This window comes from Pecten maximus, chromosome 11 (genome assembly GCF_902652985.1).
Source record: "Pecten maximus chromosome 11, xPecMax1.1, whole genome shotgun sequence".
Taxonomy (NCBI): Eukaryota; Metazoa; Mollusca; class Bivalvia; order Pectinida; family Pectinidae; genus Pecten; species Pecten maximus.
This window is the reverse complement of record NC_047025.1, coordinates 8,717,400-8,743,254: the sequence shown is the minus strand read 5'-3', so window position 1 is coordinate 8,743,254 and position 25,855 is coordinate 8,717,400. Positions and strand designations below refer to the sequence as shown.

Below are 25,855 nucleotides of genomic sequence, written 5' to 3'. Positions count from 1 at the left end.
GAGGTAGACATGGTGTCTTATAGGACTCCAGGTAGACTTGGAGTCCACTCGGAGTGCACTCCAAGTTTACCTGGAGTCCAAACGGAGTGCACTCCAAGTCCAAATGGAGTGCACTCGGAGTGCACTTGGGTATAACCTTTAGTCTACACTCAACTGTATACCTGACTGTTGATGAGGATAATGCAAAAAATTGAAGTGTGTAAGTTGCGCATGTCAACCGTCAATGGTGTCCAAATTTTGTTTATATCTAGGGTACCTAGACTGTTGTTACGATCTGAAAAAAAAAAGATTTTTACATTTGTATGTAATGTTATGGAAATATTCCATTTTTGTTAACACTGTATGTATTTAACCAGAATGTTTATTTATTGCTTTTTTTCTAATTTTGGTTGTTGATACCTCAGTGATGTGGAATGGGGAAGATATACAAGAGGGTTTGTTTTAACTTGGAACAGCTGGGTGCTATATTACTGTGCATGCAGAATTTTTAAGGATGAAAAACAATGAAGTTCATATTAAAATCACCATAGAAAAAAGCAAGACTGTGTCGATGGTTCCTTAACCAAGAATGACAGGATTAAATAGCACTAGATACCATAATGACTTGGACATTCAACATCTACTTTATTAGTCCCCTGCCGTTTGAAAAACGAGGGGACTAGAGGTTTACCGTCCGTCCGTCTGTCCGTCTGTCTGTCATGCAATAGTTGTCCGGACAACTCCTTCTAAAGTACTACTCCGATCTTAACGAAACTTGGTATACATGATCAGTATAACATGTAGTTGTGCATCCCACATTTGTTTTTTTCGAAAAACCATTTTTCAAAAAAAAATGGGAAATGAATAGGTACATATTGCTGTTGCAATACTATCCATCCTTGTTGAACATTTTTTTACTATTGTTCTATAAAAAACGTGTGTTATTTTGTGAGAAATATCCTGAAAGCATTTTACAGAGGTCATAACATTCAACATGCTTGTACTACTTCAGTCTCATTGCATCTGAAACAGAACATTTTAAAAAGTAAAGAAAAGTCGTTTAATGACATTTTAACAGTATGAAATTTTCTTCAAATATTGAAATTGAAATTTAACAGAGTAAAGGAGCATGACAAAACAGGTCCCTACTAAACATTCTATATATGGATATAACATTAATACACATGCAGAGTGGTGTGGGGATCTGTAGAGGTCCTATGCCCATTTCTACCAGGTTTAAAGTCAAGTAGATTTTGTTTATGTCAACTGTTTCATTTCAATTTAAATGCATGATATAATGCACACAAGTTTGGGATACACAATGTACATATAAGGCAGATCTGGACTTTGGCTTCCACTTAGACTGCAGTTTGATACCATACAGTACAAAGGTGTATGTAGTGCAGGGGAGGTAATCATGACGCTGCGACCATCTCCATGTGTGTATATATGTACTTTACAATGACGATAAGATGGATACGAATCTAATCAATGTCCTATTGTTTGTTTGACCTATTATTGCTGATCCTGTTGTCATCCTTTTCAGTAAAATCACAAATATTTTTTTAGAAAATGCTTGTTAGTTATATATCTCTATTGGATCTTCCTGTAAAGAAATATACCTGCTGAGTCCCTGATTTTGTAAGACAAAGAACTTAATTTTTTTCTGTCTTTACTTTATTTATTTATATGTTTATTTATTTATTTATTTATTTATTTTTTTTTATTTATTTTATTTGGGGGGGGGGGGGGGGGGGGGTCTTCTGTGTCTCCATTGAGGAGACATTCAGCTATTAATGAGTTAACGCCCAGGTGCAAAATCCCACAACTATGCATACATTGGCAATTTTTTTCCATTTGAATAAATTCTTTTCAATAACCAGAAGGCCTAGTGTAATGGTATTTGGACATGTAGTATGCTGGGATGGACGGCTATTGAGTTTGTTCAAAAGAATGACCTTGGCCTAGTATCAAAGTAAATTTCGGGGGTCAAATGTGTTAAAAGATATGAATGGCTTGTCTCTAACCAATAGGTCCAAACTCATGATATTGGGACAGCATAGTAGCATGTTGGGATGAATAACTACGAAGTTTGCTCCTATGAAGAACCTTGACCTATTTTCAGGGTCACAGAGGAATTTTTTTTCTGAATAAGCAAGAGGCATGTGATATGATATTGGGCCAGAAGGATGATTGGATGAGGGCTACTAAAAGTGAATGGCATTGTCCTTCTTCAAAGGGCACAGTGTCAAATGTTTCAAAATAATTTTATAGATTTCTTCTCAATAACCAAGAGACATAGTCATTACCATTGGTCAGTTGTCATTTGACATGCTTGAAATATTTAAATGACTTCCAAACAAACAAGATCTGTTAAATGTATGATGAAGGGCTATATTCGTTCAAATAAAAAAAAAATTGGCTTAATTTTATTATAATGAAGAGGCATTGAGCTATGATCAATATAAATGATTAGTAGCAGGTGATTGATACTGAATTGAATTGAATACTATGCCGATATCGTCTTTGCTACCTCACTGAACTCTTTTATCATAACCTACATTATATACAGGTTCAGATGTACTTAAAAACCAAATAACCCTGTAATCGGTGGCTCAAGTGTGGGATTGAGATCAAGTACATTTATGAAATTGCAAACCAAAATACATGTATATATATTCTGATACGGGTATCATATGGAGAATATTATTGATATTGTCATTTCATACGATTTGTATGAAATGTAGTACCGTAACTTTGAAACTCTTCTAGTGAAATCATACAAGTAATTATTGTTTCAATTTTATCAAGGCTAGGTATTGTAGTTGAAACGGTGAACAATGAATTGTATAATCTATCAAATTTCAGCAGGTATTAATATTGGCTATTTAGTTAAATATTTCAGCTTAGTTTGCTTTCAATATCCATTTTTAGCTCACCGGTTACGAGTCGTCCCACCCCAAAACTTTAAAGTTTTTGGGGTAAGTTTTTGGAAAGTTTGTAAGTCCAAAGGTATACACCTCACACCCTTCTAATTTGGAATATACATTCATTAGAGGTCTAGGAGTGATGTTATAGCAAAATCATGCAGAAAAAAATTGTGACTTTTTCGAATTTTATCATTTTGTTGCCTTTTTTTGGCACCAAAACTCACTTCAAAGTTTTGGGGGTAAGTCCAAAAGTATACACCTATCGCCCTTCTAATTTGGTTTATATATTCATTAGAGATCCAGGAGTGATGTTGTGGCAAAATCATGCAGAAAAAATTGTGATTTTTTTTTGCCATTTTACCATTTATTGGACTTAATTTCTTTGGAACAAAAACCCACTTTAAAGATTTTGGGGGTTAGATTTTGGAAAGCTTGTAAGTCCACACCCTTCTTATTTGGTTTATACATCCATTAGAGGTCTAGGAGCGATAGTATGTTAAATACAATTTCAAAATGACATGCTTATACATACATAAAAAATGAATGCATAGTGTGATTGGTGCCGCCGGTGAGCTTTGGCAATCATTGATTGCACTTGTTGATCTTGTTACAATTAACAATGAGAGAAACAAAACCCGACTCCGTTATAAAGAAGTTGCGTTCAGCTCAGTTTCTTGGAAAGTATTCAAGGTACCCATCTACGCTATCATCTTTCTTTTTATTTATTTATTTTTTCGAAGGACGATTTTTGTACCTTCTCGCCGATAAGTATTTATCAAATTTGGCAGTCATTGACATTGAATAGACAATCCTCGTGAAATCAATTAGATCACACGATATTAAACTCCCTACAAAGCTGTAATACAGTTGTGCATGCCATTTCGATGATGAACATGGAGAATTGGTATTAAGATGACTTTTAACTGTAAAAAACACTTTTGAAGATGGCATTTATTATCAGATATGAAATTTGATTAGAAAGAATAAACTTTGAGTTTCCCTTAGTTCAGAATAATTAAGTGCCCTCAAATCACGAAAATAAATCTGTAAACAGCAAAGTTCAAGGTATGGACTCCTATATCGCTATATTTCATTATGTATGACCGTGATAAGTCGCTATTTCCTGAGTATGATGTCTTGGATAAATGGCCTTGACATACTTTAATATGTCAATGAATTCCAAAAAACTAAGAAAATAGTTTCAAGGTCATCTGTATCAAAATATCTAAACAGGTTTTTTTCGTTAGCCAAGAGGAATAGGATCATGATATTTGCCCAGTATATATGTAGCATAAAGGTTGTGAAGATCTAAATAATGTTTATTATTGAACAGCGTCAGAAGACGGCAGGTTGCCATGTAGGCCTAACTGAGGTCGGTAATAAGACATAACAGACGTCGGTAATAAGACATAACACACGTCGGTAATAAGACATAACACACGTCGGTAATAAGACATAACACACGTCGGTAATAAGACATAACAGACGTCGGTAATAAGACATAACACACGTCGGTAATAAGACATAACACACGTCGATAATAACATAACAGACGTCGGTAATAAGACATAACACGTCGGTAATAAGACATAACAGACGTCGGTAATAAGACATAACAGACGTCGGTAATAAGACATAACAAACGTCGGTAATAAGACATAACAGACGTCGATAATAACATAACAGACGTCGGTAATAAGACATGACACGTTGGTAATTAGACATAACAAACGTCGGTAATAAGACGTTACAGACGTCGGTAGTAAAACATATCAGACGTCGGTAATAAGACATAACAGACGTCGGTAATAAGACATAACACACGTCGGTAATAAGACATAACAGACGTCGGTAATAAGACATAACAGACGTCGGTAATAAGACATAACAGACGTCGGTAATAAGACATAACAAAACGTCGGTTAATAAGACATAACAGACGTCGGATAATAGACATAACAGACGTCGGTAATAAGACATAACCGTCGGTAATAAGACATAACCAACGTCGGTAATAAGACATAACAGACGTCGGTAATAAGACATAACAGACGTTCGGTAATAAGACTACACGTTCGGTAATTAGACATAACAACGTCGGTAATAAGACGTACACGACGTCGGTAAGTAAGACATATCAGATCGTCGGTAATAAGACATAACACACGTCGGTAATAAGACATAACACACGTCGGTAATAAGACCACACACGTCGGTAATAAGACATAACAGACGTCGGTAATAAGACATAACAGACGTCGCTAATAAGACATAACAGACGTCGGTAATAAGACATAACAGACGTCGGTAATAAGACAACACACGTCGATAATAAGACATAACACACGTCGGTAATAAGACATAACACACGTCGATAATAACATAACACACGTCGGTAATAACATAACAGACGTCGGTAATAAGACATACAAGACGTCGGTAATAAGACATACAAGACGTCGGTAATAAGACATAACAGACGTCGGTAATAAACATAACAGACGTCGGTAATAAGACATAACAGACGTCGGTAATAAGACATAACAGACGTCGGTAATAAGACATAACAGACGTCGATAATAAGACATAACAGACGTCGGTAATAAGACATAACAGACGTCGGTAATGAGACATAACAGACGTCGGTAATAAGACATAACAGACGTCGGTAATAAGACATAACACACGTCGGTAATAAGACATAACAGACGTCGGTAATAAGACATAACAGATGTCGGTAATAAGACATAACAGACGTCGGTAATAAGACATAACAGACGTCGGTAATAAGACATAACAGACGTCGGTAATAACATAACAGACGTCGGTAATGAGACACAACAGACGTCGGTAATAAGACATAACAGACGTCGGTAATAAGACATAACAGACGTCGGTAATAAGACATAACAGACGTCGGTAATAAGACATAACAGACGTCGGTAATAAGACATAACAGACGTCGGTAATAAGACATAACAGACGTCGGTAATAAGACATAACAGACGTCGGTAATAAGACATAACAGACGTCGGTAATAAGACATAACAGACGTCGGTAATAAGACATAACAGACGTCGGTAATAAGACATACAGACGTCGGTAATAAGACATAACAGACGTCGGTAATAAGACATAACAGACGTCGGTAATAAGACATAACAGACGTCGGTAATAAGACATAACAGACGTCGGTAATAAGACATAACAGACGTCGGTAATAAGACATAACAGACGTCGGTAATAAGACATAACAGACGTCGGTAATAACATAACAGACGTCGGTAATAAGACATAACAGACGTCGGTAATAAGACATAACAGACGTCGGTAATAAGACATAACAGACGTCGGTAATAAGACATAACAGACGTCGGTAATAAGACATAACACGTCGGTAATAAGACATAACAGACGTCGTTAGTAAAACATAACAGACGTCGGTAATAAGACATAACAGACGTCGGTAATAAGACGTAACAGACGTCGGTAATAAGACATAGCAGGCGTCGGTAATAAGACATAACACACGTCGGTAATAAGACATAACACACGTCGGTAATAAGACATAGCAGGCGTCGGTAATAAGACATAACACACGTCGGTAATAAGACATAGCAGGCGTCGGTAATAAGACATAGCAGGCGTCGGTAATAAGACATAACACACGTCGGTAATAAGACGTAACAGACGTCGCTAATAAGACATAACAGGCGTCGGTAATAAGACATAGCAGGCGTCGGTAATAAGACATAACACACGTCGGTAATAAGACATAACACACGTCGGTAATAAGACATAACACACGTCGGTAATAAGACAAAACAGACGTCGGTAATAAGACATAGCAGACGTCGGTAATAAGACATAACACACGTCGGTAATAAGACATAGCAGACGTCGGTAATAAGACATAACAGACGTCGGTAATAAGACATAACAGGCGTCGGTAATAAGACATATCAGACGTCGGTAATAAGACAAAACAGACGTCGGTAATAAGACATAAAGACGTCGATAATAAGACATATCAGACGTCGGTAATAAGACATAACAGACGTCGGTAATAAGACATAACAGACGTCGGTAATAAGACATAACAGACGTCGATAATAAGACATAACAGACGTCGGTAATAAGACATAACAGACGTCGGTAATAAGACATAACACACGTCGGTAATAAGACATAACACACGTCGGTAATAAGACATAACACACGTCGGTAATAAGACATAACACACGTCGGTAATAAGACAAACTCCAGATCCGGACAGAAAAAATAGAGAAAACTAGGAATAAGGACCCATCCTCTCTATGTTCAGTTGTGTTAATGACCGTTGGTCATCTGATAACCTGATATTGTTGGTTATCGAATTCTTGATAAACTCAATTACAAATTGACACAGCTTTTACGTTTTAGTACTTTGTTGTATTATGTATTTGTTGAAAACTACTGAAAATTGTGACAAGTTACATGCACCCTTATGATTATTTCATTAAAACTAGATACGTGGCAATAACTTACACAGTAATGTTGGCGTTCAGAATCAAACGAATAATAGTTAAGGGTGTATCTTACTATACTGACAATGCTTAAAGTTCTTTATGGGGGTATTGAACTTAGTTTATAAACAACAGCGATAAGTCAGCAACATACAGTTACTACTAGACGGACATACTGATTGTGAAATATTTATTCTGTCCATTGTCAACAAATGTATTGGAAATCTATTCCATTATTCTGTCATCTTACTAGAATCACAACGATGTGTTTTGTTGTTGTTGTTGTTGTTGTTGTTGTTGTTGTTGTTGTTGGGTTTGTTTTGGGGGGGGGGGGGGGGGGTTGTTGTTTTTTGTTTGTTTGTTTGTTGTTGTTTTTTTTGTCTTTTTTATTTATTTATTCGAATTCGGATCTTTTAGGGCTAATAAATAATACATGTGTTTCCGCTAACATTCCAGAAAAAAATAATGTTGGTTGGTGTTAGGTAGGGAATTCGTTTAGGTTTTTAGAATAGTTTTTAACATTATTATATAGAAAAAAAAAGTATTAAAAAAACTTCAGGGTAGGCACAAAACAATCTGATTACAGGTTTTTGTTTCTGATTTATAAACGTTTATTGTTAACAAAAAACTGGCATTACTAACGAAACCTATGATCCGATATATACACTGGGAGCCATGACAATGTGGACTGACCTAGCACTTAATGACTTCCAGTGGTACGGTGGCAGTGGACTCGTTAATGTCAATGGTTATTATACGAACGTGTATTCATATTTTTAAAAACAATTTGGTATGAACTTTTAAACGATAACAGCCATAAACTGCACATCACTATATATGATAATATTGTTTATGATAATAAACATATTCATCAATATGTCAAAATCATGTTTTCATATTTTAATTCCTTTACCATCGTGTAATTACACGACCGGTCTGAAGTCCGGTTTTAAAGTATACAAGCACTTGACCAATTTTCATTAAGCACGAGGCTTACGTCTCTACAATTTTTAATGTTCATTCCGTGTAAATAGAGACGAAAATAGAAATACGTATAGGTGTGTAATGATGAATATTTAGATGGGAACGTGTATGTCAAGTACCCGATGCTGTAAAATTACTATCGTTGTTGTTTTCTAAAGTTTTGAAGTGAACAACTTGGGGAACTTATTTACTGCACTGGCCACTATTTCGTTTTATTGAAATAAATACATTTAACATGACCATTAGTGTAACTTTTAAACTTAAAAATACTTCTAACTCAGTATAGAACATTTTGAGATGGTGAACACTTCCATCTTAGCCCTAGCTTGATATCGTAAATTATCTCATCTCTCGGCTCTGTACAAAAAAAAATCCAAAGGAATATTTCCCAATATACTTACATGCCTATTTGATACCGAGACAGCGCTATAATTTCTTTTATCCGAAATTTCAATATTCCGGAAATGTTTGGAGTAACGAGTCTGCACTATACATTTGGACACTTTGAAAAGGATACAGGCGTAGTCGTTCATATCGATAAACCTACAATGTAAAGAAAACCAGCATTTGCAAGTTTAAATGATTTAATTTGGATAGATATTTGTTAAGTGCATTAACTTCCTGTGTGTTTCATTGTGTTGAATACAAGTTTATACGCATGATAGTTGTCATGTTGTGGTAGTACCAGGGTTAAAGTACACTAGCGTGACAGCGGGCTGATATCGACCGAAATGTACACCACACAAACATCACTCACAGGGGTGTGTAAACAGCTACACATGTGTACGTCTATAGTAAATAAGGGCACATGTACTTATAATGACGATTTTTACATGAAAGTAGATTCGCAAAATTATTTGTATTCAGAACGTAAAATATGTACGCGGCCTGAAAATCTATTCCAATACGAGGGAAAATATTGGTGTGTTTACAATTTTAAAAATCCCTGTGATTTTATCGGGGAAGGAACAGTCACTATCACACCAGACCAACTTACATACGAGGAGGGTATTACGTACATATTACGAATTATCGATTGATCTCAAGCTTTGCCTTAGTCATGTTTAGTTCAAGTTTGAAATTGGTTTTACCACCGGTTTCTTTTTTTTTTCTTAAATGCAGACAACTTAATATCAACCAGGACGACAGAATGATTCATAAAATAAAAAAATGTCATTGCTATGAAAAGAATAAAATTCTGTTTATTAATGAAACTCACGTGTTTATGTGCAAACAAGTGTGTCTCGCTGTGTACCAGTATGTTGATATATGTATAATACATTGGACTTAAACCATATCAGCTGATTTCACCTTACTGGTTTGTTCGTTGTTGGCTAAACTAGGTCGTAAAACCCAGATAAATCGTCAGTTTACATCAGCCCATTGGAACACGAGATGATAGTCTTAGTTTGGGAAGTTTTTCTCGGCATTCGTCAGATTGTTGAACTTTCTAATCGGGTCAACCAGGCTCTGTTCTACAGTTCGTTGGCGATGGCGTGTATAATACATGGACACCACAGGAACGATACTGTCACCAACCTCACACATCGTGTCGTCTTTATGTCAAACCGTCAGCTTTGGAAGCTACTAATGGGGAATAAACTTTATAGGAGTCACCACAACAGTCATGTGACAGGGAAAAAGCCCGGGACACACGGGACTGGGCGCAAACGGCGTATAAGTTACAGGAAAAAATACCACAGGACGGTAAGTGTTCTTACATGGCTTTGGGTATTCACGACAACTGAAAGTTAAACATCCGTCTAAGTTCGAATGTATTTTAAAATTATGTAATTGATTTAAACATATTTTATTGTATCATTAATAAACCAAGGGGTTCGGACACAACTTGTAGGAAGCCCTTTATTAACAACAAAATACAACACATGTATACGTATTTTGGGTGGTCGGGTGGCACAGTGGTAACACACTTGCCTTTCACCTAGGCGGCCGGGGTTCGAATCCCCGATCGGACGTGAAAAGGTATTGGATCACCTGCCCGACCACATGGGTTTACCCAGGGTACTCCGGTTTCCTCCCAAAGTAAGGCGCTTCCATCCGGGCCAACAAGCGTGATTAATATAACTTGTTTCGCAAGTGTTGTAAAATCAATAAAGTTTACATTACGTATTTACACAAGATAACATTAGAGTTTAAACATAGTGATATTATTTTAGGAAGTGGGAAGAAGTGTGAATGGAGGCAGCGAACATAAAAGCCTCCTTAATTTACAATTTATGAAGAATAATTAGGATAATTTTTATAAAAAAAAAAAAAAAAAAAAATGTTTTTAGACTGAGTGAGTGATATTTCCCGACTCAGCTGACACTAGTTGACATTCCACTATTCCATAAGTTTGAGTCGCGAGACATGCATCCCTATTGTGTAAGACGACAAAGGCATTGGGTACACACCCCAATGTGTCGAGATGTTGGACATTGTCGGGATGAAAATCTTGCGAAACAAACTCCTTTAGGTTTAGATTTTGTAAAGAGTATTTTAATTTTATATAATAAATTATAAGTCTAAGCCAGAAGACTTAGCAATTTGTATTTGACAAAACTGTTCATCCTTACAACAATGAGTCCAATTTGTTTGGCATACATAAGCATAACGTCATATCTTGCTTCTCGTTCTGTTAAACAGTCATTTGTATTCCATCAATAAGTGTAAAGCCAGTTCAACTAACTCCCGTCAGTTCCGCAATCAGAGTCGAGTGAAATGGATCACATATTGTCAGTTGAAGCAGGTGTAACTAACTTCCCGTCAATTCTGCAATCAGATTCAGGCGAAATAGAATTTCCATGATTTGACGTCACAAAAACCCATTACAATATTCTAACACAATTTTTTTGTTTATCTTTGGAATTTACATAAAATATCTACATTGGTAACGTCACAAATCAATTTAAGTTAGTTCAATATGTCTTTCAATACTTACTAGCCCCTTAGAAAAAGTTTCATGATATTACTGTAATAAGTAAGGCTATATGAATTTATATATTTTCGGCTTACAATTTGCAAAATATCATGACAACCAAAAGCCCATTTTCCATTATTCTATAGTATCCTTGTGGCTAGGATGAACCATTGCCTCCCGGAAATATATTTAACTTCCCTCTTTAATGATTAGAAATGAGTTTGGTAGTCAGCACTGGTCAGTAAAATCACCAAAGTAAAGTTTGGGTCTCAAGAGACATGCATCCCTGTTGTAAAACGACACCGTTGCCATTGGATACAAAGCACAATGTGTCGACATATTGGATACAACATCGCTTAAAAATAATTTTAAAAGCTCAATACTCACATTGCTCCATCTTTCAATACTTACAGCACTCCAACACATTATTTTACCATTGTTTAAACTATCGACAGACTGTTGTTAGGCATTTTCTATTGCATTTCCGCCAACCTTCTCGTTCAAACTTTGACAATTCTAAACTTTCAAACATGGCTGCCTTTTTTGCAGACGGCACTAGTTGGAAACGAATCGGTGCACGAGACTGATAAGTTTGATTGACATGTAGGAATGTCCATTTTCGGACGTGATTTAACGTTATTCGCATCATACCATATCATATCATAAGGTATCAAATTTCAAAGCGTATACTTAATGCACAAGTGATGCCGAAACATCCCCAGGACGGCAAGCAGGGTGAGGGGTACGTTTGGGAGTCTTCCCCCCTGTTAGACAATTATGAGATTTATCCCTTTCCTGACCAGGCCTCGAAATCACACACACATATATATGGACACGATTATTGCATAAATTGTCCATTACATGACCGGGTCGCTAATTCATAATTTGGGAAATGCATGTTCATGTATTGCACTATGTCAGATCTATACATTTTTCATAACTCGTATCTATGTTTATATATATACCGAATATAAATTGAAACATACTAAATCGTTATTGATACTCTCTGCACACTAGGATGGGTCAAAATACACCTAAACTGTAACAAGCCCCTGTGATATCAACAACGGTCTGGTGTCTTTTACGACAGGACTTAAATATATACAGTTAAAACTGTTATAAAGAACACCTCTATATAAAGGACACCTGTCTATAAAGGACACACTCGTCCGACCCACTCCTTCCAATTTACTATATAATTAACCTCTGTATAAAGGACACCTCTCTATAAAGGACACCTCTATATAAAGGACACTTGTCTATAAAGGACAGACTCATCAGACCCACTCCTTCCAATTTACTATATAATTAACCTCTGTATAAAGGACACTTGTCTATAAAGGACAGACTCGTCAGACCCACTCCTTCCAATTTACTATATAATTAACCTCTGTATAAAGGACACCTATCTATAAAGGACACTTTTGATCTGTCCCTTTGGTGTCCTTTATAGACATGTTTGATTGTAGTGGCTGGGGGGAGAAAACTTTAGGACTCAAATTAATCTTATTCTATTTTCACATACTGACATGATGTATAGAGAAAAACCTATTTACAAGATAATATATACAATCAAAGTAGTGTTCGTAGTTGATACACAGCACTGTTTCATAACGAAACATTTTTATTTTTATCAAGGAGGACATATCATGTTATGAATTATTCTGATAAAAGTACACATTTTCATTAGTGTTATAACATGAGTTATATTCATTAGTTCGTTAAACTTAATACTTTTTGGTCTTGACCAATAGTGTTTGTCTATATATAGAATTGTATGAGCAGATAATGCTGTACATTCAAGTAAATAATGAAACCCCCAATTTGTTGACCATTACAATGTGGACATTCCCTATACTCAGTCTGGTGCCATGTACCAGTTTCAACAATAAATTTAAGAAAAATAGACTTGATACTTAGTAAATAATTTGGTATTTACTAAACATGTTATAGGGTAAAATATTGTTTAACAAAATTAATTTCTCTGATTTTATTGACTGCTATTAATTAAAATCGCAACCTCTAATTGTATATAAGTTCGTATATATATGACGGGGTTGAGAATCCTTAGAATGCATTACAAATCAAGATCTACACTGTAGTTAAGAAAGCACATCCTGGATGGGATGTTGTGTTGGTAATGCTAGCACAGACTTTTCGCATATGATATTTTATGTTTCCATAACATAAGTTTTTGTACGATTTCGCTGAAAATAATTGTCTTAGTGTTGATGAGTTCAATATCCTAGTACAGGGGTATGTCTGTCTTATATATGCAAAAATAACCAGGCATACCTATATATCTATAGGTAGTTCTGGCTATTTTTTTTATTTAAGACTAGACATGCCCCTGTGATCCAAGATATAACTAGCGAGGGCGAATAAGAAAAAGTGTCAGCTTAGCTATAATATTATTTACAACAGATTTTCCTCGAGGAGATTTTTTTGTGATTATGATATTTGTAATGTACCGACATTTAAAGTGTATGATTTTATTATAACTTTTTTTATTATTATTTTTCTAGATTAATGATAATGATAGCAATTCATATATGTATGAGCTATGCCGATATTTTTTCCCCGTGTATGTTGAGGATATAGCACGCTGCCACCACGTGTTAAGGTATAAGACCAGGCTACATTTCTACAACAGAATTATGAGTCTTTTTGACTGGGTTTTACACGTATTTCAGGTGAAATTGTACCGGAAGTTACCTTTAACTTATATGTCAAGGGCATGGGGCAAGGTCAGTCAATTTGACCTTCACCCTTTACTCCGGCGACCCCTACTTGGCCTCTACGTGTGGTTTTGGGGCGTGGATCTTGATGAAGCTGCCGATGAAAACCTCAACAATTATCGGAACTTAAGTGAATTCTTTCGCCGACAGCTGAAACCACACGTGCGACCAGTGGACGAACTTCATAGTTTGGTAAGTCGGCTGGTTTTTTTTTTCTTTCTTCTTTTTTCAAAAAAGATAAATTAAATAACATTGTGTAACCCATTTTGACATAATGACATAAGCATCTACATATATATATATATTTAGTTTATAAGTAATGACCTATGTTCTGCACAGTACCGAGTTTGATTTTGTATCTTCACAGACCTGTCCGTGTGATGGGACGGTGCTACATTTTGGTGAAGTGGAAAACGGAAAGTTGGAACAGGTGAAAGGCGTTATATATTCTCTCCAAGAATTCCTCGGACCTTTGTCGTGGAAGTATGGAGCCGAATATGATTTTTCCGATGAGGAATACTCTCAAAAACTCAAAATAAATTATGACCACTGCCTGTATCATTGTGTGATATACTTAGCTCCTGGAGATTATCACAGATTCCACTCAGCTGCAGATTGGACTGTCCAGTACCGAAGGCACTTTCCAGGTATGTGGTCCAGTCTAAATCCTTAATTTGTCTGTCACTATAGCGAAAAGAAATGTAAGTTTAAAAGGGAATTAATACTGTGTAGTTTGTAATATTCGCGGGGATTTATTTTCGCTTTATTTGCAGTTATTATATGACCACAGAATGCATGTATGGCGTGATTGCGCGAAATTAAATAACCGCGAACTAGGTCAGATTGTGACAAACTATTAGCCCCGTGATGATGAAAATCATTTTTTTTTTAATTGCTTGTATGAAGCAATCATGATTTCGTTTCTTTCAGGAGAAGTCATTATCTATCATATGGAGATTTTGTAGATTTATAATGCTTTGAAATTAGTCTGTGTAGCCATGGAATATATTTTAGTCGGACCCTAGTAATATTGATATTTCTTTGCTTCCTTGATAAAAGTGTCCACGGAAAAATACAGATGATAAGAATTTAACTAAGGTGTTTCCCGTAAATCCAACGATGCTTTTCTAAGGATTAATTTTAATTCAAGAATTTCCTCAAGTTAAAAAATAAGTGCCTCAATTGATGAATTCGGGGTCCGATGAACAAGTTTGTTTCATGACTTATTACAAAGGTTACCTTCAACACATTAAACGACGAAGGCAAATGTATTACGAAGGTCACCTTCAGCATGGCGAATGTTTCAGGTGATCTGTTGAGTGTCAGTCCACACGTGGTCCGCAGGGTAGCCGGGTTATACAACTACAACGAAAGGGCGGTATACACGGGTACATGGGACTATGGATTCTTCAGTTACACAGCCGTAGGGGCCACCAACGTAGGCTCAATCAAGATATACAGTGACAAGGTAAGACCCGGTAGTCCGGATATACTGTGATAAACTATGACAAGGTAAGACCCGGTAGTCCGGATATACTGTGGTAGTGTAAGACCCGTTTGTCCGGATATACTGTGATCGTGTAAGATCCGGTAGTCCGGATATACTGTGACAAGGTAAGACCCGTTAGTCCGGATATAATGCGACAGGGTAAGGCCCGTTAGTCCGGATATACTGTGACAGGGTAAGACCCGGTAGTCTGGGTATACTGTGACAGGGTAAGACCCGCTAGTCCGAATATACTATGACAGGATAAGACTCGATAGTCCGGATATACTATGACAGGGTAAGACTCGATAGTCCGAATATACTGTGACAGGGTAAGACCCGTTAGTCCGGATATACTATGACAGGGTAAGACCCGTTAGTCCGGATATACTGTGACAGGGTAAGACCCGTTAGTCCGGATATACTGTGACAGGGTAAGACCCGGTAGTCCGGATATACTATGACAGGGTAAGACTCGGTAGTCCGGATATACTGTGACAGGGTAAGACCCGGCAGTTCGGATATACTGTGACAGGGTAAGACTCGATAGTCCGGATATACTGTGACAGGGTAAGACCCGGTAGTCCGGATATACTGTGACAGGGTAAGACCCGGTACTCCGGATATACTGTGCTAGGGTAAAAACCAAGTAGTCCGGATATACTGTGACAGTGTAAGACCCGTTAGTCCGGATATACTTTGACAGGGTAGGACCCGGTAGTCCGGATATACTGTGACAAGGTAAGATCCGTTAGTCTGGATATACTGTGACAGGGTAAGACTCGGTAGTCCGGATATACTGTGACAGGGTAAGACCCGGTAGTCCGGATATACTATGACAGGGTAAGACTCGATAGTCCGGATATACTATGACAGGGTAAGACTCGATAGTCCGAATATACTGTGACAAGGTAAGACCCGGTAGTCCGAATATACTGTGACAGGGTAAGACCCGGTAGTCCGGATATACTGTGACAAGGTAAGACCCGCTAGTCCGGATATACTGTGACAAGGTAAGACCCGCTAGTCCGGATATACTGTAACAAGGTAAGACCCACTAAGGTAAGACCCACTAGTCCGGATTTACTGTGACAAGGTAAGACCCGGTAGTCCGGATATACTGTGAAAAGGTAAGACCCGGTAGTCCGGATATACTGTGACAGGGTAAGACCCGGTAGTCTGGGTATACTGTGACAGGGTAAGACCCGCTAGTCCGAATATACTGTGACAAGGTAAGACCCGGTAATCCGGATATACTGTGACATAGTAAGACCCGGAAGTCCGGATATACTATGACAGGGTAAGACTCAGTAGTCCGGATATACTGTGACAGGGTAAGACCCAGTACTCCGGATATACTGTGACAAGGTAAGACCCGGTAGTCCGGATATACTGTGACAGGGTAAGACCCGGTAGTCCGGATATACTGTGACAGAGTAAGACCCGCTAGTCCGGATATACTGTGACAGGGTATGACCCGGTAGTCCGGATATACTGTGACAAGGTAAGACCTGGTAGTCGGGATATACTGTGACAGAGTAAGACCCGGTAGTCCGGATATACTGTGCCAGGGTAAAACCCGGTATTCCGGATATACTGTGACAGTTTAAGACCCGTTAGTCCGGATATATTGAGACATGGTAGGACCCGGTAGTCTGGATATACTGTGACAAAGTAAGACCCGTTAGTCCGGATATACTGTGACAGGGTAAGACTCGATAGTCCGGATATACTGTGACAGGGTAAGACTCGGTAGTCCGGATATACTATGACAGGTAAGACTCGATAGTCCGGATATACTGTGAAAAGGTAAGACCCGGTAGTCCGGATATACTGTGACAAGGTAAGACCCGGTAGTCCGGATATACTGTGACAAGGTAAGACCCGGTAGTCCGGAACTACTGTGACATAGTAAGACCCGGTAGTCCGGATATTCTGTGACAGGGTAAGACCCGGTAGTCCGGATATACTGTGACAAGTTAAGACCCGGTAGTCCGGATATACTTTGACAGAATAGGACCCGGTAGTCCGGATATACTGTGACAGGGTAAGACCCGGTAGTCCGGATATACTGTGACAGGGTAAGACTCGATAGTCTGGAAATACTGTGACAGGGTAAAACCCGGTAGTCCGGATATACTGTGACAGGGTAAGACCCGGTAGTCCGGATATATAGTGACAAAATACCCGTAGTCCGAATGTAGTATCACAAGGTATGGCCCCATATTCCGAATGTACTAAGTCGGGGGTTAGGGGTTCTAGATGTCGGTATTTAACAGGACCTTTTTCGATCCTCATACAGAGAAACCGCTGTACCAGATACAGCATTCCATTGTCCCCATTCATTGTCTGTTCATCCTTCCATGACTTCTTTCTGATATCTTGTCAGGATGTTGTTAGCCATACAATAAGTAACAGGCTGTTCCAACCTTCGTGGCTTGCCATCCTATACACGGATATATGACTACTGCCAATCCGGAAACACTAATATCTATTTATATATTTTACAGGAGTTGCAGACAAATATTTATCAGCACAAAGGGAAAAGATACATGGACAAGAATCTCTGTGACCAAGACAACATTGGTTTGAAGATACAAAAGGGGGACATGTTTGGAGAGTTTAACTTTGGTTCCACTATTGTACTCGTATTTGAGGCACCTAAAAACTTCAGATTCACTCTTAAAGAAGGACAAAAGGTCAAGTTCGGCCAACCCATTGGAGCAGTCTCAGAAATCTCAAATCCATCGCAAAATCTACTTCAAGTGGGATAGCGCTATGATTTGTATTCAGTAATACTCAATGCTCTGATCTCATATGATATGGTTTACTATTAAACTCTGATGTTGAGAGTTGTTATTTAAAATCCCGAACTTTTCATTTCTCTTTGTTAAAATTATGGGGGATATGGAGGTTGTACCAAAAATAGCAGCTATTTTCAGTAGTAAGCAAGAAAATATAAAGACATAATAATTTATCAGAAATCATTAACATAAAGACACGATTTATTTTCGAGTGACCTCCCTTGCCTAAATTACTTATAGTACTGGTCGTATTGTCATTTGACAGGCCCAAAATATCATTAAAAATAACTTACATGTATCTTGAGTTGGATTCCCTGTAGAACACAGAAAAGGCCCACTGTACCTGATAAGCATTTTTTTATATTAAATTATGCACGTTTTTTTCTGTTTGAAGTTCCATGACTTTTTTATTTTAAGTTTTCTATAACATGTTTTGCAGAATCATAGTTAATGAATGGCATTGTTTTATGTTATTGTATAACCACGAATAGTCAATCCTCGTATTCCTTCTCCTTTTATTTCCGTGAATATCGAACATCTTTTTCTCGGTTTTTGTATTCCGATTTATTCTTATGCTGAAAAAAAGTGGAATGAGATGAGTTATCTGCACATATTGCTGATGGGGTTTCGAGAAAATCATTACACATACTATATGTTCCATCTGTTGCTCTTCGCGTGGCGCACTCTCAATCTTGACTTTGCGCAATGTCGCTCTTCGCATGCGAAAAAGCGACAATTCATCAACCGACAATTGTACCTCGGAAATGCGACAGAACTTTTATGTCGCAGTGTTGCGTTCATTTTGTCGCACGACGCACTGTCGCTCTTCGCATGGCGGGGGCGCCAATGTGACACTACGACATTGCGGAAACCATATCCACCACAAGATCTGCATCTTCTTTGAACATGGTCGAAAATATCTATTGTTCCAGATTTAATTAAATTACATCTCTATCATTTTGTGTTGGTGAGAGGGAGGTAAACGTTATACCAGAGATGTACATACCAAGTTGCGCCATTAAACAGTTCTCTCAGGTACGGCTATTTCACGTTAATTGTGTAGAGAACCCTGAATGTTTATGTGGTAACCCTTGCGATAATACCTTTTATTTTATCTTTTATTTTCCTCATAATGACCTGGAGAGATTTTAGATAATATCAATACCAAGCTAAACGAAATTCTGCCTATGGACGCACACATTGCGATATTCATTTTACTAAAACTAGCAACAGATTTTAAATAACATTACTAAATACCGCGTAACATGCAGATTGGACGCAAAAATTGCAAGAGGCGACCAATTGAGATTTTGTATTTTCTTTTCTTTATTCTGCATAATGTCTCCCTCGACACTACCTCACATTTGGCCTTAAGTTGAGCGTTCGTACCTGCGAGGAAGCTAATATTTAGGTTCTGTCCTCTAGCCGAGACATGACTCGTGCTTAACGCTCTGTATTTTGTAAGTGGAACGACTGGCCATGGTTCGTTTGCTGTCGGTATAATGTGACCGGGTGGTCATGGGGTGTCTAATCCGAAATATTATGATGTTTTGTTGGTCTTTTATAAATCTGATATAAGATGGCTATATCGAGGTCGATAAAACATCAGAAATCTTCGGATTATCGGGTGTTCTGCTGGATCTCTTCGGCAGCATGCTTCAGTGAGGTCGCACTATAAAGTCGGCATCTCGCGATCGGGGATTCTATCACAAGAAAACAAACACGAATTAAAACGTACCCTTGCTATCGTAGCCGAACTTCAGACACCCATGCTTTTGACAATTCATGAAGAAATCCTAATCGCGAAAACTGAACCCAGGATATAGATTTTCTTTTCTCGATCGCGAGTTGGGAAATGCACGGATACACATGTATTTGGGATCTGAATTCAACACATCAATAGATCAACCTCTCCATGCCCGACTGTCCCGGAATAATTAAATTTCGTACAAATGTCGGCATCTTCTCCTGTTTTTAAGATCACTGGAGATTGAATGGCCACAACTAGAGAGCATGGGAAACATTTACAACAAAGCTAAGAGGAATTCTTCCAGTACTTATATGTATCAAGAAAAAGAGAATGACAAAATCCAAGATGGCTGACTGTTGGCCATTTTGTGTTCAGATCAATGTCAAAATCAAAATTGGACAACTATGGTTCAAGTGCAATATTCATTTCATGTTTGAGAAGAAAAAAGTGTGAGTAAACGAGCTAGGATTGTTTACAGATGGACGAACAGAAGGATAACAAAGGACTAGAAAACCTAGCCTAGCAATGGATGTTCCTGGTTCTCAATGTTACTGCAATTGATGGTTAAGATAAAGCTTATTAAAGATATAACAACTCCAGAAAGACAGAAACAATGAGGACGAATAGGGCGCATCACTCACCTGTTGTGTATCTTATGAAATGAAGAATTTGCTTAAAGAATTAATCCATAGGAATTTCAAATCTAATTTAGGTCACGGATGTGGAACTCGAAATCCTCTTTTTCAGGAATTGTTATGTATAAAAACCTAACCCAGGAATTGTGGAATTGAGGAACAAACCATCTCAAAATTTTAACATATTTTACCACTGTCTTTGAATGTTGGTCAAGGTCATTTATTTGAACAAAAGTGCTAGCCTTTCATTCCAGCCTACGGTCAGTACCTGGCAATTGCCCCACGTAGGTTTCGAACTCGCAACCCAGTGGTGGAGGGCTAGTGTTAAAGTGTCGGGACACCTTAACCACTCGGCCACCGCGGCCCCTGTGCTTGGTAGCATGCTGCTGGCACAATATCATGATCCTGTGCCTCTTGGTTTTTGAGAAGCCATTGATGTGAAAAAGTTTATGCTAGACAGATCCACGGACAATAGTTAGACGATTGATGCCAGACGATGGCATAGCATCACATACACTTTGGTTTACGAGTTAAAAATGATGATATCATTACCTCTATTACCAGTCCACATAGTATAGTCTATAATTTCCTTGAAACCATAAAGATTCAATGATGTATGTTATAAATTATCAACAAAAACAATACAAAAAACATCATTAGTTTTATTTTCCGAGCTTGAATATAATTATATTACAATTAGAAATTCACACCAAGCGTTCTGTTGAATGTAAAAACTGAATTCAACTGATTCATTGTTACATTCAAACCTTAATACATTCATTATAAACATGATCAAAACTTTTAATGTTTAATAGGGTTTTCCATCTACTTTGCCTCACATATCAAAAATCTTAATCTTGAAATGACAATTCGTATTTGAGAAACCTTGGGTACAGAAGCATAAGAGATATCCATATCTGTAGAACTACTATTTTGAATACCCAATTGTTACATGATCACATGGAGACATTCCCAAAACTTTTCAATTCTTATCTAAAACAAGAGGCCCATGGGCCTTAACGGTCACCTGAGATTTGAAATATTTCAGTTTATTTAAATGAACCTTTTGGCCCCCCCCCCCCCCCCCCCCCCTGCCCCTAGGCAGTCAGGGCCAACATATGCATATTATCAAACTTTCATTCCATGCTGTAAATGTAAACCAGAATGAATTCCAATAGAAATCAAAACAAATCAGTCAAAAATGTGATTTCCCTATATAAACTATAGTAACACAATGGTGACAATGTTTACAAAATAAGAATGAATTCCAATAGAAATAAAAGTCAAAAATGTGATTTCCCTATATAAACTATAGTAAAGTTTAGCCCCACCCCAGGGGCAAACTTGAGACCCCAGGGTCCTAAATTCACAATTTTGGTAAAGAACCTTCAAACCCAGCCATCTATGAAGTGTATTTGATTCCAGCATATCTGAGAGTAGATATTTGAAGTTTTAGTCAATTTGGCCCTTTTTAGCCCCGCCCATCAGCCCCTGGGGGTCAGTCAGGGCCAACATGTGCATGCCATCAAACTGTCATCTCATGCTGACAATGTTTACAAAATTAGAATGAATTCCAATAGAAATAAAATAAATTAAAGTCAAAAATGTGATTTCCCTATATAAACTATAGTAAAGTTTAGCCCCTCCCTAGGGGGCAAACGTGAAACCCCTGGGTCATGAAATTTACAATTTTGGTAAAGCACCTTAAGACCCTTCCATCTATGAAAAGTGTTTGATTCCAGCATATCTGAGAGTAGAGAAGAAGATTTTTGAAGTTTTAGTCAATTTGGCCCTTTTTAGCCCCGCCCATCAGCCCCTGGGGGTCAGTCAGGGCCAACATGTGCATGTCATCAAACTGTCATCCCATGCTGACAATGTTTACAAAATTAGAATGAATTCCAATAGAAATAAAATAAATTAAATTCAAAAATGTGATTTCCCTATATAAACTATAGTAAAGTTTAGCCCCTCCCCAGGGGCAAACGTGAAACCCCTGGGTCATGAAGTTTACAATTTTGGTAAAGCACCTTAAGACCCTTCCATCTATGAAGAGTGTTTGATTCCAGCATATCTGAGAGTAGAGAAGAAGATTTTTGAAGTTTTAGTCAATTTGACCCTTTTTGGCCCCGCCCCTCAGGCCCCTAGGGGGTGGGGACCATATAATTTACAATTTTGGTTGACCTTTAGCCATAGAAGCTGTCTGCCAAATTTCATAGAATTTGGTTTGTGGGTTTTGGAGAAGAAGTTGAAAATGTGAATTGTTTACGGACGCACGACGGACGACGGACGACGCACGACGACGGACAAAAGGGGATTAGAATAGGTCACTTGAGACTTTGTCTCAGGTGACCTAAAAATCTATACAACATTATACATGTATCAGACAAAATATTGACTCACACAGCATTAATTTGCATCGTACCAGCATGTATAGACTTTCTATATACACAGACAGTTCAAGTGGAAAATACATATTTTTCTCAAATAGCTCGGAGTAGTAAGAAGTATAATTTTATGAAGAAAACAAAGTGTTTTTTTTATCAATAAGTATTTGACATAATAATATCTATTTATATGACATAGATTTCTAATACTTATTAATAAATTATCTACAATCATATTCAAAACAATTGTTAGGAATATTTTACATTGATTTTTCTCTTGACTATCTGCACGGCTTTATCATAACACAAAATCACAGGGGTTTGTACACAAATTCATTATAGCTATATCGTATATACAATCACAGGGGTTTGTACACAAAGTGTTTGGTAATGCTATGTACTTCTTAGGTGAAATATGAAGTCCACCATTCGATAAAAGCAGACTTATTTTCCTCTCACTGAATGCTTGGTACATGCATGTATAGGTATCACATTTTTTTTTTTTCATTTTTTTTTATGAATAAAATCTTCATATATATGCTAATTAGTATACATTACAAGATCTTAAATCACAAGTAACCATTTTCATACTGTCTTTATAAAGAAGTTCTTATAATCGATCAGGGGCTTTTACTAGGTGTATGTCAAATTGAGACGACCGTAATATGCTATTTATCACAAAATTATATACACGAGAGTGAAGAAGCTGTCATCAATTGCCAGGAAAAAAAAAACGAAAATCAAAAGTTTTTGACTCAAAAGTGTGTTTCCAATACTAAGACAATATTGTGATGTTGGTCTTCTCTACACAGTCATGTTATTCCACATAATTTTCTTCCAATATCCATCATGATATATGTCATGTCATCATGTGTAACACGACTTGGATGTATTATGTATCTGATCTATCAGAGTTACTTCCCTTTGTTTTTTGGTATAGAGATAAGTTTGATAGTCGATGGGGGCCGAGAATGAACATAACAGTATGTGCTAACTGTGCAATATCATTTATTATATTAAATCAATTAAAATACCAAAATGCAATGAAACCTTTTCTTTATATGACAGTGAAACTGTTTTTGTAATAACATGCACATATCTCATCTACATGGGAAAAGAAATAAATGGAAAAATTGTCTACTAAATGCATTTTGAATTTTGATGCATGTTTTCTATATATGATCCACAATGTAGGACTATTTTGTGGCATGTTACAAAAGAGGCAGCATTATCCTATTAAATTGTTACAACTTTTCTGTGGTTATTAAATTCTGACACACTCAAATTCTCATTACCATAAAAACTTGTGTAATTTGAGCAACAGTGTAATTTGCGCAGGTACTTTTTGGTGCTGAAAATGCGGAAAAAAAAACTTCTATCCGTATGTTTTGCGCATGAAAAATTTTGACCAAAAACGATGTCTAGGAGGTCCCGAAATAATAAATAGGATAATCACATTTGAAAATAATGATCTATGCAAAGCAATATACATGTACATATCATATAACGAAAACAATCTATACCGTAATGATTTACCTCGATGACCAAAAAACAAAAAACAAATAAACAAATTAACAAACAAATATGTATGTGCATTACCTTATTAATGTAATTGAATTTTTTGGTTTTTAAACGTCTTGACTTTTGAATATTTTCTTGAAAGTTTCCGAAAAGAAAGAAAATTTAAAATCTATAATGAGTGTAACCTATGAATATGTACCCATGTAAAATGCTACAGAGCCTTGTCTTATCAAGTTTGTACATCCATGTTGGAAAGACTTTTGGGCTGTATTAACTACTAAATACATATGTTATAGAGTTTTAATTAATCAAGTCACCAAAACACCACAAATATATCAAGTTTCAAAGTCAATCTGAAAGAAATACAGACTATCATTATACACTGCATCATGAAATTATCTATATTTCAATCAACTTGTTTTAAAGTGTAAAACTCCGTTATCAATGGAGCCATTTGCAAAAATAATAATTAGGCGATAATGATGCACTACATTTATCGTATTAATTTTGTTAGCTGACTGTCGGAGGATTGTAAATCCTGTACATATTGCATGTTTGTCATCAGAATCAATCTATACACCATATTCATCCTCAAAAATAGTCTCCATCCCTTGTGTAAAAGTTCGGAATGAAAGGCTGGGAGGGCTTATATGTGAACCACTTTTAGATTACTATAATTTTGATATTGTTGATTTTGTAAATACAAAGAAGGGGGCTTATTTGTAAATAAATATGGTATATTTACATATAAATACTAAGCATATTTATTTCAATTTGAATTACTTAAAAAATTAATTTGTCATTTTACCCAAAACTACTACAACTATTTGTATTCAATACTGTCGCATTCTCAACAATAACTTAATTATCGTATATCTATCTAGTATATATCGGATATTTGTCAATCCAACATTAGTTACTAATGTAACTTGTTTGCGATGTCGTTCCTGTTAATTTTACTGAGCGCCCGTGCCAACACATCAATAGTAGCCTTTCTATTTGCACTTAACCATCTCCTCAACATCTGGAAACACACCTCGTAGGTTCCTTCCGACCTAAAATCGATTTCAATCTGATCCATAGCAGAAAAATTAATATCAAGTTGCCTGGACAGTACACGAACATCTGAACCAATGTTGTCAGCTACAATCTCAAAGTCATTGGGCGTCGCCTTTCTTGTTGACTCTGTAACCAATCAACATCATATAAGTAGTCTAAA

The 25,855-nt window shown here is 36.9% G+C and overlaps 2 protein-coding genes across 2 annotated transcripts in view; one reads left to right on the top strand and one right to left on the bottom strand.

The window, feature by feature from the left end:
• Positions 1–9,654: 9,654 nt before the first annotated feature.
• On the top strand, positions 9,655–18,733 carry LOC117338185 (phosphatidylserine decarboxylase proenzyme, mitochondrial-like). The gene is made up of 5 exons (XM_033899434.1): positions 9,655–10,105; positions 14,012–14,248; positions 14,424–14,703; positions 15,364–15,524; positions 18,053–18,733. Exons 1-5 carry the CDS (start codon positions 9,794–9,796, stop codon positions 18,314–18,316), a joined length of 1,254 nt encoding a protein of 417 aa, XP_033755325.1. The 5' UTR covers positions 9,655–9,793; the 3' UTR covers positions 18,317–18,733.
• A 4,841-nt stretch (positions 18,734–23,574) lies between these two features.
• Positions 23,575–25,855, bottom strand: part of LOC117337254 (rho-associated protein kinase let-502-like) — a 34,234-nt gene continuing 31,953 nt past the window's right edge. Inside the window, 1 exon segment of the mRNA XM_033898145.1 lies at positions 23,575–25,821. Within this exon segment, the coding sequence (XP_033754036.1) occupies positions 25,556–25,821 (266 nt within the window). The 3' untranslated portion in view covers positions 23,575–25,555.

Excerpts from the sequence above, each read along its gene's own strand:
- LOC117338185 (XM_033899434.1), top strand. The coding sequence starts at position 9,794 with ATGATAGTCTTAGTTTGGGAAGTTTTTCTCGGCATTCGTCAGATTGTT. Across the intron at positions 10,106-14,011 it reads GGAAAAAATACCACAGGACG|GTGAAATTGTACCGGAAGTT; the intron begins GTAAGTGTTCTT and ends CACGTATTTCAG. Across the intron at positions 14,704-15,363 it reads GTACCGAAGGCACTTTCCAG|GTGATCTGTTGAGTGTCAGT; the intron begins GTATGTGGTCCA and ends CGAATGTTTCAG.